This window comes from Theobroma umbraticum, unplaced genomic scaffold, assembly GCF_002168275.2.
Source record: "Theobroma umbraticum cultivar Fairchild unplaced genomic scaffold, ASM216827v3 scaffold_147.0, whole genome shotgun sequence".
Taxonomy (NCBI): domain Eukaryota; kingdom Viridiplantae; phylum Streptophyta; class Magnoliopsida; order Malvales; family Malvaceae; genus Theobroma; species Theobroma umbraticum.
In genome coordinates, this window is record NW_018397259.1 from 6,563,300 (window position 1) to 6,577,510 (window position 14,211).

At 32.0% G+C, this 14,211-nt stretch overlaps 3 protein-coding genes across 3 annotated transcripts in view; 2 read left to right on the forward strand and 1 right to left on the reverse strand.

Annotated features, from left to right (window-relative positions):
* The window catches only part of LOC110415036 (uncharacterized), a 2,753-nt gene extending 2,338 nt beyond the window's left edge, over positions 1-415 (forward strand). Inside the window, 1 exon segment of the mRNA XM_021426509.2 lies at positions 84-415. Coding sequence (XP_021282184.1) covers positions 84-192 — 109 coding nt within the window. The 3' untranslated portion in view covers positions 193-415.
* Positions 416-1,714: 1,299 nt separating this feature from the next.
* LOC110415025 (maltase-glucoamylase, intestinal protein) lies at positions 1,715-3,222 on the forward strand. The gene is made up of 4 exons (XM_021426494.2): positions 1,715-1,803; positions 2,113-2,347; positions 2,435-2,490; positions 3,048-3,222. Exons 1-4 carry the CDS (start codon positions 1,753-1,755, stop codon positions 3,216-3,218), a joined length of 513 nt encoding a protein of 170 aa, XP_021282169.1. The 5' UTR covers positions 1,715-1,752; the 3' UTR covers positions 3,219-3,222.
* Positions 3,223-3,365: 143 nt separating this feature from the next.
* Positions 3,366-9,399, reverse strand: LOC110415024 (cationic amino acid transporter 2, vacuolar-like). Its single transcript, XM_021426493.2, has 14 exons — positions 8,901-9,399; positions 8,031-8,232; positions 7,721-7,805; positions 7,433-7,573; positions 7,233-7,351; positions 7,067-7,163; positions 6,793-6,965; positions 6,633-6,699; positions 5,878-6,036; positions 5,136-5,403; positions 4,606-4,714; positions 4,063-4,175; positions 3,895-3,970; positions 3,366-3,725 (listed from the first exon to the last, which is right to left on the reverse strand). The coding sequence occupies exons 1-14, from the start codon at positions 9,058-9,060 to the stop codon at positions 3,569-3,571; spliced, it is 1,926 nt and encodes a 641-aa protein (XP_021282168.1). The 5' UTR covers positions 9,061-9,399; the 3' UTR covers positions 3,366-3,568.
* Positions 9,400-14,211: the final 4,812 nt, after the last annotated feature.

A 14,211-nucleotide genomic window follows, 5' to 3' on the forward strand; every position in this document is an offset into this window, starting at 1 on the left:
GCAAAAAAGAATAAAATGTGATTTTAGCTTTGGTAGCTATATTCCGAACAAACCTTGAATTAAATTGTTTGGCTTTTGTGCAGATGGACATACAATGATCCTCTTCGGGCAAAATACAATGCAAAAATGGCAGCCGTGAATGCACCTATAGGTAAACCAAAAGGAAGCAAGAAGTTGAAGGATTGGGAATGAAAATGATACTACTAGTTTTTATCAGTCATTCGATTGGAGTCATCTTTTCCTTCTTTGATGGCTTGGCGTCTTTCTTCGCCATCATTTCATGGGGTTCATGCTTATGTTTGCCCTCTGAAATAGGTATGTAGGACTTTTTACTAATCATGGCTTTGGGATTTGCCTCCTAACGCTGGAGAAACTGGATGTATAATGAAGTAAAATTAACAAATTGATTTCCTGAGTTAGCTCCAGTTTCAGCATGTACTTCAGTTGGTGAATATCAGCAGAAAAATTTGCATAAACCAAATATTATATCATTTCTTTTTGGGGACCATTGTTTTGTTATTAGCAGATAATGAATTCATATCATCAATGATTGTAAGAAAAGAAAAAACAAGCTTTAAAGAGGTGTTTTAATGTGAAAGAAAATGAGTTAATGCATGCAAATAATTAATTAAAATAAAGAAAGGCATGGTTTAGTACAATTGATACAATCATATATATATTTATGGGGAAATTAATTTTAGATACCAATTCTCTCTCCTCATTCCTATAAATTCAGGCCACACCAGAAATGGAAAACTCGTGGAAAAAGCAAACAAACAATTGCCCTAAAAGTGAAACAAAAGACTGAAAAAACCAACGAAATTGAGCCAAATATGATATTGGAATTTGAGACTAGTGGGGAGTTGTATGTATTTAGAATTAGGTCTCCCCATTACAAGAAAGAAGACTTGAAGATTGAAGTAGAAGACAAAGCATTGCTCAAGGCAAGTGGGGGGAACAAGGATCAAAGGCTTTGCTACTTTTGTGCCAAGTATCGACTCCCCAAAGATGCCGACCAGGATCAGATCATGGTTTCCAGTGTTTCTGTGGACAATAGTTATTTCACTATCATTACATTTCCAAGGATGTTGGAAGGAGTTGATCTTCAGCTCAGATTATGATCCTAACTACCATATTCATGGGTTTTTCTTTTTATTATTTATCAAAAGAATTTGTGGCCCCAACATAAAGTACCAAAGTTATATTTAAATATCTACAATATTAGTCTCGAAAATAAAACCCAAAATATGTATCCATTCATGCATCATTCTAAATTAATTTGGTGATATTTTGGCCAATAAATTCCATCCTATAAATACTTCTCCAATTGGAAGAATATTAAGCAATAGATTTTTTTTTTTCAAATTCTTTCTAAATCTATGATTATGAAATTCAATCATAAAATAGTTCGATAATCATATCGTTATTGAATTATGATGTCAAGTTTTTAAAAAATTGAAATTGAAGACAATATTTTCTGAATAATTAGAGAAAAAAAATACAGATAAATTCTTTTTCATATTTCTGTCAAGCTTAAGATGACGATAATAATCGAGTCGTGACTTCCGATGGAATTGGCATTTTAGCTAAAGCTTCAAAGAAGTGGAGAGAAATAATATATATTTATATTTATTTTGGAAGAGTATTGGACTGGATTTCAGCCTTAATGGGCTTATTTCCAGCCCAGACCCTTAATAAGCTTATTCAAAACTGGTGTCACGTGGTTTTTCCACCTTTTCATTCCTCTCTCCCATGGCGGAAGAATTTGCTGAAGAAGTCAATAATTCTCTACAGCCTCCTCCGGTAACTTCCGCGGTTCTCTCTCTTTACTTTAAACTTCTATATGTATTTATCTTATTATGTATGGATGTATGTTCATGTACGCGGATTGATGCTGGCAGTGGTGGGATGGGCGATTGTCTCTTATAATTCTGAAACTGATTGAATTTTTGAATCTTGATACTAGTTTATCAATGGGGTTAATCAATTCTCAGCAGCTGTTCTGTAAAAAAACAATCCATATGTTGAATTAACCTTGTTCTAAATTTCGGGAAGTAGTGAAACTGATTTGATTTTTTTTTTATTCTTGAATTGCTTATGCTGGATATGCAGTTTGTGGAGGTAATATGCAAAAGTTCTGGTAAGAAAACACGGTTTGCCGCCGGCACCAAGGCGGGATTTGCAGTTTCATTAATAAATAGAAAGTTGGATATTGGAAATCCTCTTGCTTTGCATATTGAAGCGGTTAAACAAGGGGAGGAACCCATTAGTTTTGGCCCTGATGCAGTTCTTGTGAATTATGGCAATGGCTGGAAGTTGCAGACAGTTACTGAAGTGGATTTTCCCGGTAACTAAGTCCTATCGATTCAAACTATATTGTGGTTTTGAATGTTTCAATCAGTAGGTTCTGATTCTGCTCTATTTTTTGGTATAGGCACAAGAAAAGGGGAAGGTGTTCGGCCAGTTTCAGCACAGATCCCTTTTGTAAAGGTAATAACTTCTCTGGATGGAAGTCTGGCATAAAGTTCTGGTATCTGTTCATGAGAGGAACAAACAATCATAAGTCATAAACTAAAAGACTTGAAGAGGAAACTGGTCACCCTTTTCTTAGGTTCCCTATGACTATGAGACAGTGTAGTTTAAGGATTACTTGTCTGCATTATCTGTAAAATTTACATCTTCAGTTGCATACTACAACCTGCAATCATTCCATTAGATCGGCTATTCTGAATTATAGTAAACGGATGCGTTGCAAAAAAGGAAATGCCAAATGGAAAACCTTCTTTGCTCCTACTTCATGATGTGTTTCCCATTACCGGGAACCAACCTAAAGGCTAACTGGTATTGCTAAAAATTTGGGGTCGGCACTAGTTAACAATTTATGCATCTTAAACCATGTAGTTTTCTTCATCATCTATATTGATATTTTTATTCATTTCCTCTTTGGAAATACACTAGGGTTCATGATGCTTTTATCTTTCTCCTGCATGTAAAGGTTTCAACTCATGACTTGGCTGATATATTTATGTCTGTTTTCAATTTAACAGAACTTTGATGGCTCACATTCTACAAAGGGGACTTCAAAACCAGGAATCAGTTTTCTCTACATTGCCAAAATACTGTTGGCTTTTGTTTTGATGTTTGTATTGGCTGGAATTTTGATGCTGGGTCTTGAGAATCTTCCAAGACTAATTCTGTTTATAAACTCATCCATGTAATTACCTTATTTGTCATCTATGTGATTGATTTCTGGAAAGGCTAAAGTAAAAGTTATTGTGAGGGAGAGAGAGGGAAGTTTATCTTCAATTTGCTGATTATTTACATTTTTGAATATGCATTTTCCCATCCTTAGGAAATATGTGCTATACAAACAAGGGACTGATTTTAGGTCATCAGTCAATAGATTATATATACTTAATAACAGGGGACAACAAAAACTACACACATACAACATTGAGAATTTTTTCTCCAAAACTAAGGCCAACAAGCATTGGTGCAAACATAATCCACATTTTTCCCTATATTTTTTCCCTTTTCCTCCAGGAGAAATTTTCCATTCATGCTGCAACTATGCCAAAGAGTCTCCAGAGGAGCGATAAATTTCATCAGCACGAGCTGCAGGCACATAGACTGCATCCAGCAGCGAGCTGTGGGTTCGGCCATAGAAAATGTAAACAAGAAACCCCAATACGAGCCATACAGAAACCCGAGCCCATGTGGCAGCCCTGACAATTGCAAAGAACATAATATGAGAACAATGCGAATGAAAAGGGTTTAGCCATTTGATAATAGCATACTTCTGATGAATTCTGGAAGACCAAATCAGCAGCACCCAAAGACCATGTGAAAATAGGAGAAAATAAAGAAGAATAGAATAATTTAGTTAACACTTACCCCAAATTAATGAGCAGGTAGACATTGATGAGAATACAGGCAATTGGCAGGAGAGGAACAAAAGGGCATATGAAGCCTGAACATATATCAATATTGAATCAAATATGCATAAATAGATGAAATCGTGAAGATACAACCACCTGTTAAGATGGAGAGCTCAGAGCATACCTCCTGTATGTCCAAAGTTATGCCGTGCGTCATCTTGATCTATACATGTCAACACAATCAGACCAAACAGAAGAAGAACACCCCCAACTCCACATAACATGAAACGAAGAAGGCTAGAAGAAGATACCAACAACATCAAACCAAAAGAAAGAAAATAGATAATGGAAACATTTGAAAAGACAAAATTCAATGGAAAGATAATAAAAATAAATTCTTCAGCCATATATGCTGCAAACCACTACAAAGCTTTTCTCTGGCTATTCTTCTTTTTCAATCACAATAATAATGAATAACTAAATGGTGGACACAAACATTTCCTTGGATTTCAACTCTCTCTCTTCACCCCTATCAATGTATAACACCAGAGCACCATAAATTTACTCTCCATCTCCCTCTTTTTTCCTGCATCAGAAAAGTATGCCACCCACTTCTGGAAACTCATGATAATGAAAAGCTTAATAATGGCCAAGAATAATAAATTGCCTCCAATCTATCCTGAACAAGGAACTCAGTAGTTCAACAATACAGACATGAACAGCCTACCTTGGAAGCCACAAACTTGAAGCTGCAAACGTAAGGCTAAATGCCCCTACACATGTTAACAATATAGTCCAGCCAGCAATTTTTCGCCTGTTCTCTTCACTGAGGGTACCTGCAATAATCATTACACAGGAGAGAATCGATACGTCAGGAAATACCAGTTGATGAAAAGCATAGTGGAACAAATGAATGCTACATAGGTTTCAGGGTGGACAGGTGGCAGACTGACCCCATGCCCATATAATTTGAATTTTGGACAATGGAGATACTGTTCAATTCAATGTGGAGAAACTTCACGGTCATAATGTCCAAACCAGTGAAATGTGATTAATTGTACACCTTGATTAGAAGTTCCAAAATAGTCTATTACATAATTAGTTCTCATTGTTTAGTACTTTTAAAAGCCAGGAAAAAAAACTTCAAGCACATTACTTACAGAAGCTAGTGATAAAACAAGACATGGTATACTGATTACTTAAATTATTTTATACGATATGTTTTAACAAAAAGGTGACAGAAGGCAAGGAACTTACAACTGGCTTGAGCTTCTTGCTTTTCAATAATGGGACAATCAATAGCCACATTCTTCTTGCTGAGCAAAGGCTGAGAACTACCTGTAGAAGTACTCATCTCAGGGTTTTCCCCACTAATCACCTGAGAATCCCTTCTATATCTTAGTGTCACAGAATCAATCGACTCCTGAAGTGATGACGGAAGTGGCACCTCATCTGGTGGGAGATATCTGAGTATCAACACAGAAATTGCTACCATAGTAAATGCAAGAAGTGTACCCACGCTGACCTGCAAAAGAAAGGTAACTCTTAGGAGCTCCCTATTCTAGGCAAATGCATCCAAGAGCCTGTCATAAACTAGAAACTCAATCCAGAGGAGCTAGTTCACAGAAACCACATCGCATTAGTCTTTATAATAAAGCAAAAGCCCTTTCTAAAATTAAAAAAAAAAGGAAAACAACATAAGATAAAAAACGCAGCTTTTAAAGCTGAGAAATGATCACAACGTAGAGTTTGTGAAAAGCCTATTAATGTTGTATCACAGACTGTAAATGATCAAGCAGATTATGGCAACAATCAAAGACATATCATTGTATGGTTATTAAATTTAATTTTGACTTTAACATAAAGTGGGTCACCATAGGAACTGAAAGCACTCAAGGCCTAGTAAACCACAACCGTAGCACACATTCATAGCCTGCACCAACAGGCCCCAAAAAGAAAGAAAAAAATCCGATACCAGTGGCAAGAAATGCCTACTTACCATCCCTGCCAATTGTGAAACATCCATGAAGAATGACAAGGTAGCAGCAACTATACCAGTTGTCAATGTGCTCTTGACAGGAACTTGGGAGCGTTTATTAACATCTGAAAAAAAGGATGGCAGCAATCCATCTCTAGCCATGGCCATAAGGATTCGAGGCTGCAAACACACAATCAAGTACATTATTATTAAATAATTAAATCATGCAAAAGTAAAATATTAAGATCTATGATCAGTCATGTAGATTATTAAGAGCTAGCATTTCACTATTTACAGATTAGGATCATGAGCAAGTATGTTGAAATTCTGACAACAAACCAGTGAAACTTTAGAAGTAATTAAAAGATTGTTGTGGGGTGGGAGAGAGAGGGAGAGAACCAAACATAGTAATTAAAAAGTGTATACAAAATTCTTACATTAATATTTATAATTATGCAACCAACAAATTTATGTCAGCAGTAAGAAATCATAATTGAATCCAAATGCTATATTGACTTTGAAAGGGATCTCTTTGGTTAGTAAATCTTTTGAAGAACATGGAATTGAACATCCACTTTATAGTTCTCAGCCTAGGTTGTATTTAGCTCTGCAATTAGTATGATACAAGAATTCTCATTTGAGACAATTATTTGAGAGAAAGAAATGACAGAACTGTAATGTGGATTATAAGTAAGGACATTAACATCATCTTCATGCAATATTTGCAGAAATGCCAAACAATTTCACGGTTGTACCAATGAGAAATTCATATGTACCTGAGGGAGCATTGAGCCCATCAATGTTGAGCAAAGGGCAGTAACAGCTCCAATGGTTATAATGTAACTGAAATCACAAAATGAGATTCCCCGTATGAAAAGGCTTCAGAAAACAATAAATAAATAACACAAACACTTTGAATGCACCATGAATACTCACGCTGCCCATTGCATCCCATAGTTAGCAAATGCGGAAGAGATGGGGGTGTCAGGATCCATTTCATAATAGGGGACCAGACCAACAATCACAACAGAGACCAGCATGTACAACCCACAACAAATGGAGAGTGCTGTCGCAATACCCAGTGGTAAATCCCGCTGGGGATTCTTAACCTGTCATACATTATTTCGGCATGGATTTCAAATTCTTCAGGTCACTCGAAAAGAAGACTTTAAATATAAGGCAAACTGCTATCACTAAACAAACTACATACCTCCTCAGCAGTGCTGGCAACCGAATCAAAACCAATATATGCAAAAAACACTGTTGCAGACCCAGCAAGCATTCCATCCACCCCAAATGGAAAATACCTATTGGACAAATAAGTTAAATAACAACTATCATACAAGGATGGAAATACAACATGAAATGCCAATTACCCAGTAGGCAGTTCGTATCCAGCCCATCCAGTCTTGAAACCCAGATAACCACCAGCTACGATCACAAAAATCATGGCACATACATTTGCGCTGGTGACAATTGCTTGAGCAAGTGTACTCTGCATGAGACGTTTTAATTTAAGGTTACAAAGGGTCATCACCCACACAGACAGAAAAGGAACTGAATAAAAAGGAGATACCTCCTTGATTCCCACGCATAAGAGTCCAGTCACGACGAAAACTAGAACTGCAGCACAAGGGTCCACCACAATATCAAGCCCGGGAATATGTTGACGAGCTAGAAAAATCGGCAGACTATTTTGACCCCCAAAAAGCAAAGCCTGGATGCAAATATCAAAAGAAAATAGGAAAGTGTGCCATGTAATTAGCAAACAAAAGAAGGAAACTCCCACCCCCACAACCCTGAAGCACCCCCATCCCCAGCCAAAAAAAGGCAAAAAAAATTTGAGTAAGAAAATTCACTAAACCAGATTAGGAGAAATGCCACGAGCAACTGCTGCTCCACCAATTGTATACTCCAGTATCAGAGCCCAACCAATCAACCAGGCAACGCTACAAAATGATATTGCTTGTATCAGTGGCTGAAAAAAATGATAAATCTTCAAGATGCGAGAAAGAAGAGGATTGTACCATTAGAGCCACTTTAGTATTCTTTTACCAAATGGAATGATTAACTATTATTGAAGGTAAATCCTAACTACCAACTTTTCCAATTACAAGAACAAAGAAAAACAACAGCAATAAATGTACAAGGAAAATCAAGAAATTAGAAATTACCCTTCACCAACACAAATGTATGAATAATGATAGGCACTGCCAGCAGATGGGCAACGACTGGCAAGCTCAGCATAGCAAAACGCAGAGAGAGCAGCAGCAATTCCAGCTATTAGAAAAGAAATGGTGAGAGCTGGACCAGAATGCTCTCTAGCAACTGTTCCAACAAGGATATAAACTCCTGCTCCAATTGTTGATCCAACACCTAATCACAGTGCCCAAAATTCGCAATAAGCTATCCATTGTAGATATTAAAACCAAAAAGCAAACAAACAATAATCTTAAAAGTAAAAAGAACCACCATAAGCCAACTCTCCTAGTTAGAGGAAAAAGAAAATCAAACTAAACATAATTCAAAAACAAGAATTACCCGATACATCAAAGATATCCACAAGAGGAATAAGTAAAAAAAACCAGTAATTTACAATAAAAGTGTGGATAAAGATCCAAAACCATCATTAAAACCCCTACAAAATGGATAAAAAAACAGCTTAAAACACAAAACTCGGATAAAAATTTCCCCAAAAGGAACTAAAAAATAAAATAAATACATAGATTGCTATAAGATTAGAAACAATCAAAACACAAAAAGAAGATCAATGTTTCCCAAAAACCATTTAAACAACACAAAACCATGAAAAAAGCAGCTAAAAACCCAAATTCAGGATCAAAAATTCCAAAACCCCCCCCCCCCCCCAAAAAAAAAAAAAGAAAAAAAGCAATCAAAATTTCCCCAAAAACAGCTAAAAACAAGAACCAACCAAATACAAAACAAAAACGCAAAACCAAGATCAAATTTTTCCCAAAAAACAGCTTAAACACACACAAACCCAGATCAAACCCAAAAAACAAAAAAAAAAGGCAAAATATTACCAATCGCTATGAGATGAGGAACAGTCAACTCTTTAGCCAACTGATGATGACCCAAACGCTGGGAATGAGCAGAATCCACCTGTTTTCTTCTTACAAAACTCTTTAAACAACCCCACGAAGAACAAAAACCATCTTTTTGGGAATCAACCAAATAACCCATCAATAATTCCCACCCAAATTTATCAACTTTCCCCAATAATTAACAACAAAATTATATGAATTAATGGTATTTTACAAACTTAGCTTTTGAACAAAACAAGAAATGCTAAAAATTTATACACAATATATATTAAAAATAATAATAAACTTTATTAACATTAAAATCTGCCCCCGTGAACCCTTCCAAGATGTAAATTTGGTTCAAGTATTTCGCACTTGTAATTCTTGTTGTTCTTAAAAGGGAATCAAAGCGGGCAGATTTTAGAAATATAGAGAGAAAAAATATATATAGTCCTTTTTGAATACTTCGCTTTTGTTTTGAGAAAATGAAATGTTCTGGATTTTAAAGGACTGACTTGCTGAGGACCAAACCAATAGGTTGGGCTATCCGTTAATGATTGACTTTCACTATTTCGGGAATAATAGAATACTTAAACCAATTAAATGTCACGTTTTCTTTAATAAATATCAAAATAACAGTTTTTTGTGATATTCTTTTAGGAAACATAAAGTCAACAAAATATCAATTCATGAAGAAAGTGTCTCCATGATAATTGATCATTTCTATACTTATATTGTTTGATCCCCAAAACTTTTTAGAGAAATTAGCATTAATATTTTATTGTTATAGGCAAAAAAAAAAAAGCATTATATTATTAAAATTTTATATTTAATATTCATAGTCAAAAAAAATAAGCATTATGACTTTTTTAACAAATAAATTTTAAAATTAAAAAATCTTCAAAAATAAATATTCCTTACTTTAAAAATATTTATTTGGAAAATTTTTTTATTTTTATCTTTGTGCATTCTGTAATTAAGTAACAGTGTATCAACACAAATTTATTATTATTATTATTATTATTATTATTATTATTATTATTATTATTATTATTATTATTATTATTATTATTGTTATGGTTTTGTGGTGGTGCAATGAACAATCTAAGAGATGTGACAGTAAAAGTAATGATGAAAATTATATATTTATGGTGATAGACAACTAAATTGGAACTCTTTTAAGAAAGGGGCATGAAAGCTGAAGAAAATGGATGAAATAAAGGAATAAGTATGGTCACAGGCTTTTCATTATATCTCTAAATAAAATGTTTTAATTGGACACATGATTATATATATATATTATGTATTTTTATATATGACAAGAGATTAATCAGTTTAAACTTAAATTTCATAGTAAAGAAATATTCTAAAAACATTTTCATAAATGATTTAATGAATTGTCATATTTATTTTGTCGTACATTCTTAAAAAAAATATCTTTATTTACAAACATAAAAAAACAAAAGTTTATTTTAGTTTTACAATATATAAAATTTGGTATAATATTTTAAAAAACTTTTAAATTATTTAAAAATTTTAAATAAAATTTTATTTTTTAGTGTAATTAAATTTTTTTATTTTTATTTTAAATTAAATTAATTAATTAATAATTTTTAATTAAAATATCACTTATTATTTTATATCATATATCGTTAATGTAATATGTTAATATGTTATAATTATTGATAACGTAATATGATAGCATAATAATATGATATTTTGATATTTTATATTAATATTATATAATATAAAATAATAAATAATATTTTAATTAAATAAAATATAAATATTTAATTAAATGTAATCAAAATAATTTTTTTAAAAATTTTAAGGTATTATATATTATTTTAATAATTAACTTTTTAAATTATTATATCATAAAATTTTGAATTAAACAGACAGATCCAAATTTCCTATCGCAGAAATCACAGGCTCTTATGCTAGGATGTCTACTTGAAGTTGGAACCAATAATCCTCGGAGCCTTCGACAACTTGACATCTTTCGAGAAACAAATATGATTTTATGCTTTGAAAATTACCTGGCTGTTAATCAATGACAACTGACACAAAGAATAACTAAATTATTAGTAGCATGTGATTTTAAATTTTTGGTTAAATGATGATTGAGCGCAACTTGGATTGCCTTTTCTAGGTGGATTCTGATCCAAATCTACCAAATTGTATTTTTTTTTATTTGTTAGATTTTTTATGGGGATTTACAAAGTGGGGCAGTGGACATCATTTTAAATTACGTAGGAGACTATCCGCAGCTCGTTGTGGCAATTCCAACACTGAAAAACAATAGATATTAGACCCAAGCCGACTACTCTTTGATCAGATCTGGCCTATTCTGATAGAATCCAATGACGAAATGGTTGAAAAAGATCTCATACAACTTAAGATTCGATGATATCTTTTTAAATTCTATTTAGATAATAATTAAATTCATTAAAATAACTTCAAAAAATATTTTAATATTTAAATTTAAATAATAAGAACCTCAATTTAACAGTTTTTTAAAAAAGATTTAATGTTTTGAAATTTAAATTGATCTTGATTTACGTTAGATATATATAGATTTAACAAAATTGACTGATGAATGAAAGGGAAGAAAATGAAAAAAAAAATATAATAGTGAGGGTAAAACTATAATTATGATTTTTTTTTCTTATCAATTAAATAAATTATTGATGGAGAGAAAAATAAATAAAAACTATTATTTTCATTTCGTTAAATATTTTTGGGGGTAAGTGCATACATTAAATATTCAAGAGTCCATGGGGCCATTTTGTAATTCCCCCAATTATTAATAGGTGAGAAATTGGGTGCCGCTGGCATTTTGTCACGTGGGTCTGTGTCGGCTAATAAGCGCAGGATTCGGAGGAGAATTTTGGAGGCGGGGCCCATTGGCCCCTGGGATCCTTCCATCCCGGCAATGCAATTTAAGAACTATTTGGCACTCTTTTCCAATTAATTAATGAAACAAAATAGAACGGATGGTTCAAACGTAAAAATCCATGGGCAAGCTGACCTAGCTTACCCAGAATACAATATCCAGTTCCTTTGTTCACCGGACCTCTTCCCATTACTCTTTTTTATTATTATTTAATTATATTTTTAATTTGCGTACAAATCAAAGTCATTGGGTTTTCGGTTTAGACCGTGGAATATATATATATATATATATATTTATTATATTTTTGAAAGTGGATGCTTCATTTTATTCATAAAGAGAAACAGGGAATAAAGAGAACCCTGCTGAAACGACCAGAGGAATATATTTCCTCTTGATTTCTTTATTTTTAAAGTCAGATTCTATATAATCAAATTAAATTTTTCAAATTTTTATCATTAAAGAATTCTCTAAACGTCATTGGACATGCAACATATTGATTGACATTTCTAAAATTTAAATTCAAATTAAAAACTATTTTCCAAATATATTTTATAATTAAAATTAAAGAAAAATGATTTATTACTACAATATTATTTGTATCTATTACTAACTTTAAAATAGGACTTAACATGATAAGGCTTAAGCCTAATTACTCTTAAAGAAAAAAAAATATGTTTATGTTAGGAGAAGAAATATTTGAACTTTACTTTTTGTAAAAAAAAATTATATATCAACTAATGAAATAAATATTTAAAAATAATTTATGAAAAAATTTTTAAAATAAATAGCTTACTATTCATGTATTAACTAAAGTTAAAGACTGAATGGAAGGTGGTGAGAGGTGACCATCTTTATTTTATTTATTTATTTATTTATTATTATTATATATAATTTTATCACTTTTATCAAAATTAAGTAACTTGTTCTAAAATAGTGGTGAGTTATCTTTGGTGTAAAATCTTAAATCTATTATTGATTAAAGCAAAATAGATTCTTTGTCAATATTGATTTTTTAACCTATATGTTAAATAATTATCTCATGAAAATTCAAGAATTAATCAAGTGAAGTTAATCATATTAAATTAAGCTTTCCCATTGGCAATGATTAAGAAAAGCCAAGAGAATTAAATTAATGACTAAAAACATTGAATAATTGCAAGTGATGCGTGTTGGAACGGAATTGAGATTAGCCATCCTATGAAATGAAATTAAGCTGACATAACTGACATGACAAGATGTTTTAACATTAAAAAATTAAAAAAATAAACATTTCGAGATAAACATTGAAAAAGTTAGTTGAACTTGTGGATATGAAATGCTCTCGCACTATTAGAAAAGACACGTGTCTCAACTCTTACGTAATACATCTCGGTCGCATTGGAAACTATAACATGTATAGTAATACTTCAATCTGGGATTAAGATGCTTTAACATTAATTAATTATGATAATTACGCATGTCATGTTATGTATGATAAGAAAGAAAACCCTTTTGTTAAGTAAGAAAAGTAAAGACTAATAAGCATTTACTGTGGATTGTTTTATAAATAAAGAATAAAGACATGCACTATAAATATATGTGTTCTTTATTCAAAAAAATAAAATTAAAATCATCATTGTTCATAAAAATTTAAAAAAAAATACGAAAGCTCATTGTTTCCCGAAAAGGCAACCAAGAAAATGGCAATTGAATTAGTCTTAGTACCTGATGGAAAACGTTTTGAATTGAATTTAATTTTTGACCGGTCAAATTCCTCATGCTCTTAATCTTTTTTGGGTTGAAATATACATAAATGTTTCTTATTTATTATATTAAATTATGATTTGTGCGTTATATATGATTTTTTTATTTTTTTATGTTTTTATGACTTTTACGTGATTTGAGGAAAAAGCCCCTTTAAGGTTTTGTTTTACTTATGTAATAAATTTTTAAAAAGTCTAAATTAAAGTTTATATATATATTTTGAATTTCAGATCATTTAACATAATCTAACAATTAGCTGTAAAAAGACTAACTAAAGTAGGCAAGAAAACATAGCTAATATGTGGCATATATTTATGTACGGTTACGAAAATTTGACACAAGAAACCATGATTTATAAAAACAAAATTTCTTTTATTATTTTTTTATTTAATGAAAAGATATTTAAATTTTATTTTTTAAAAAATTAAATAATAATTAATGCATCTAATATTCAGATACAAATTTTTTGTTATTATTACGTGTTTTAATATTCTTCAAATGAAATAAGATACGCCAATAGAGACCGGGTATATATGAAAATGACAGCATCTCCCTCTACGTACAGGGTGCCCATACCATATCCATACGACATCGTCACCAACTCAAGGTTTCCAACAACTTTCCACGTGGCAGAGATCGGTCAGAAAGAATCGGGGAATTAAAACTATTTCC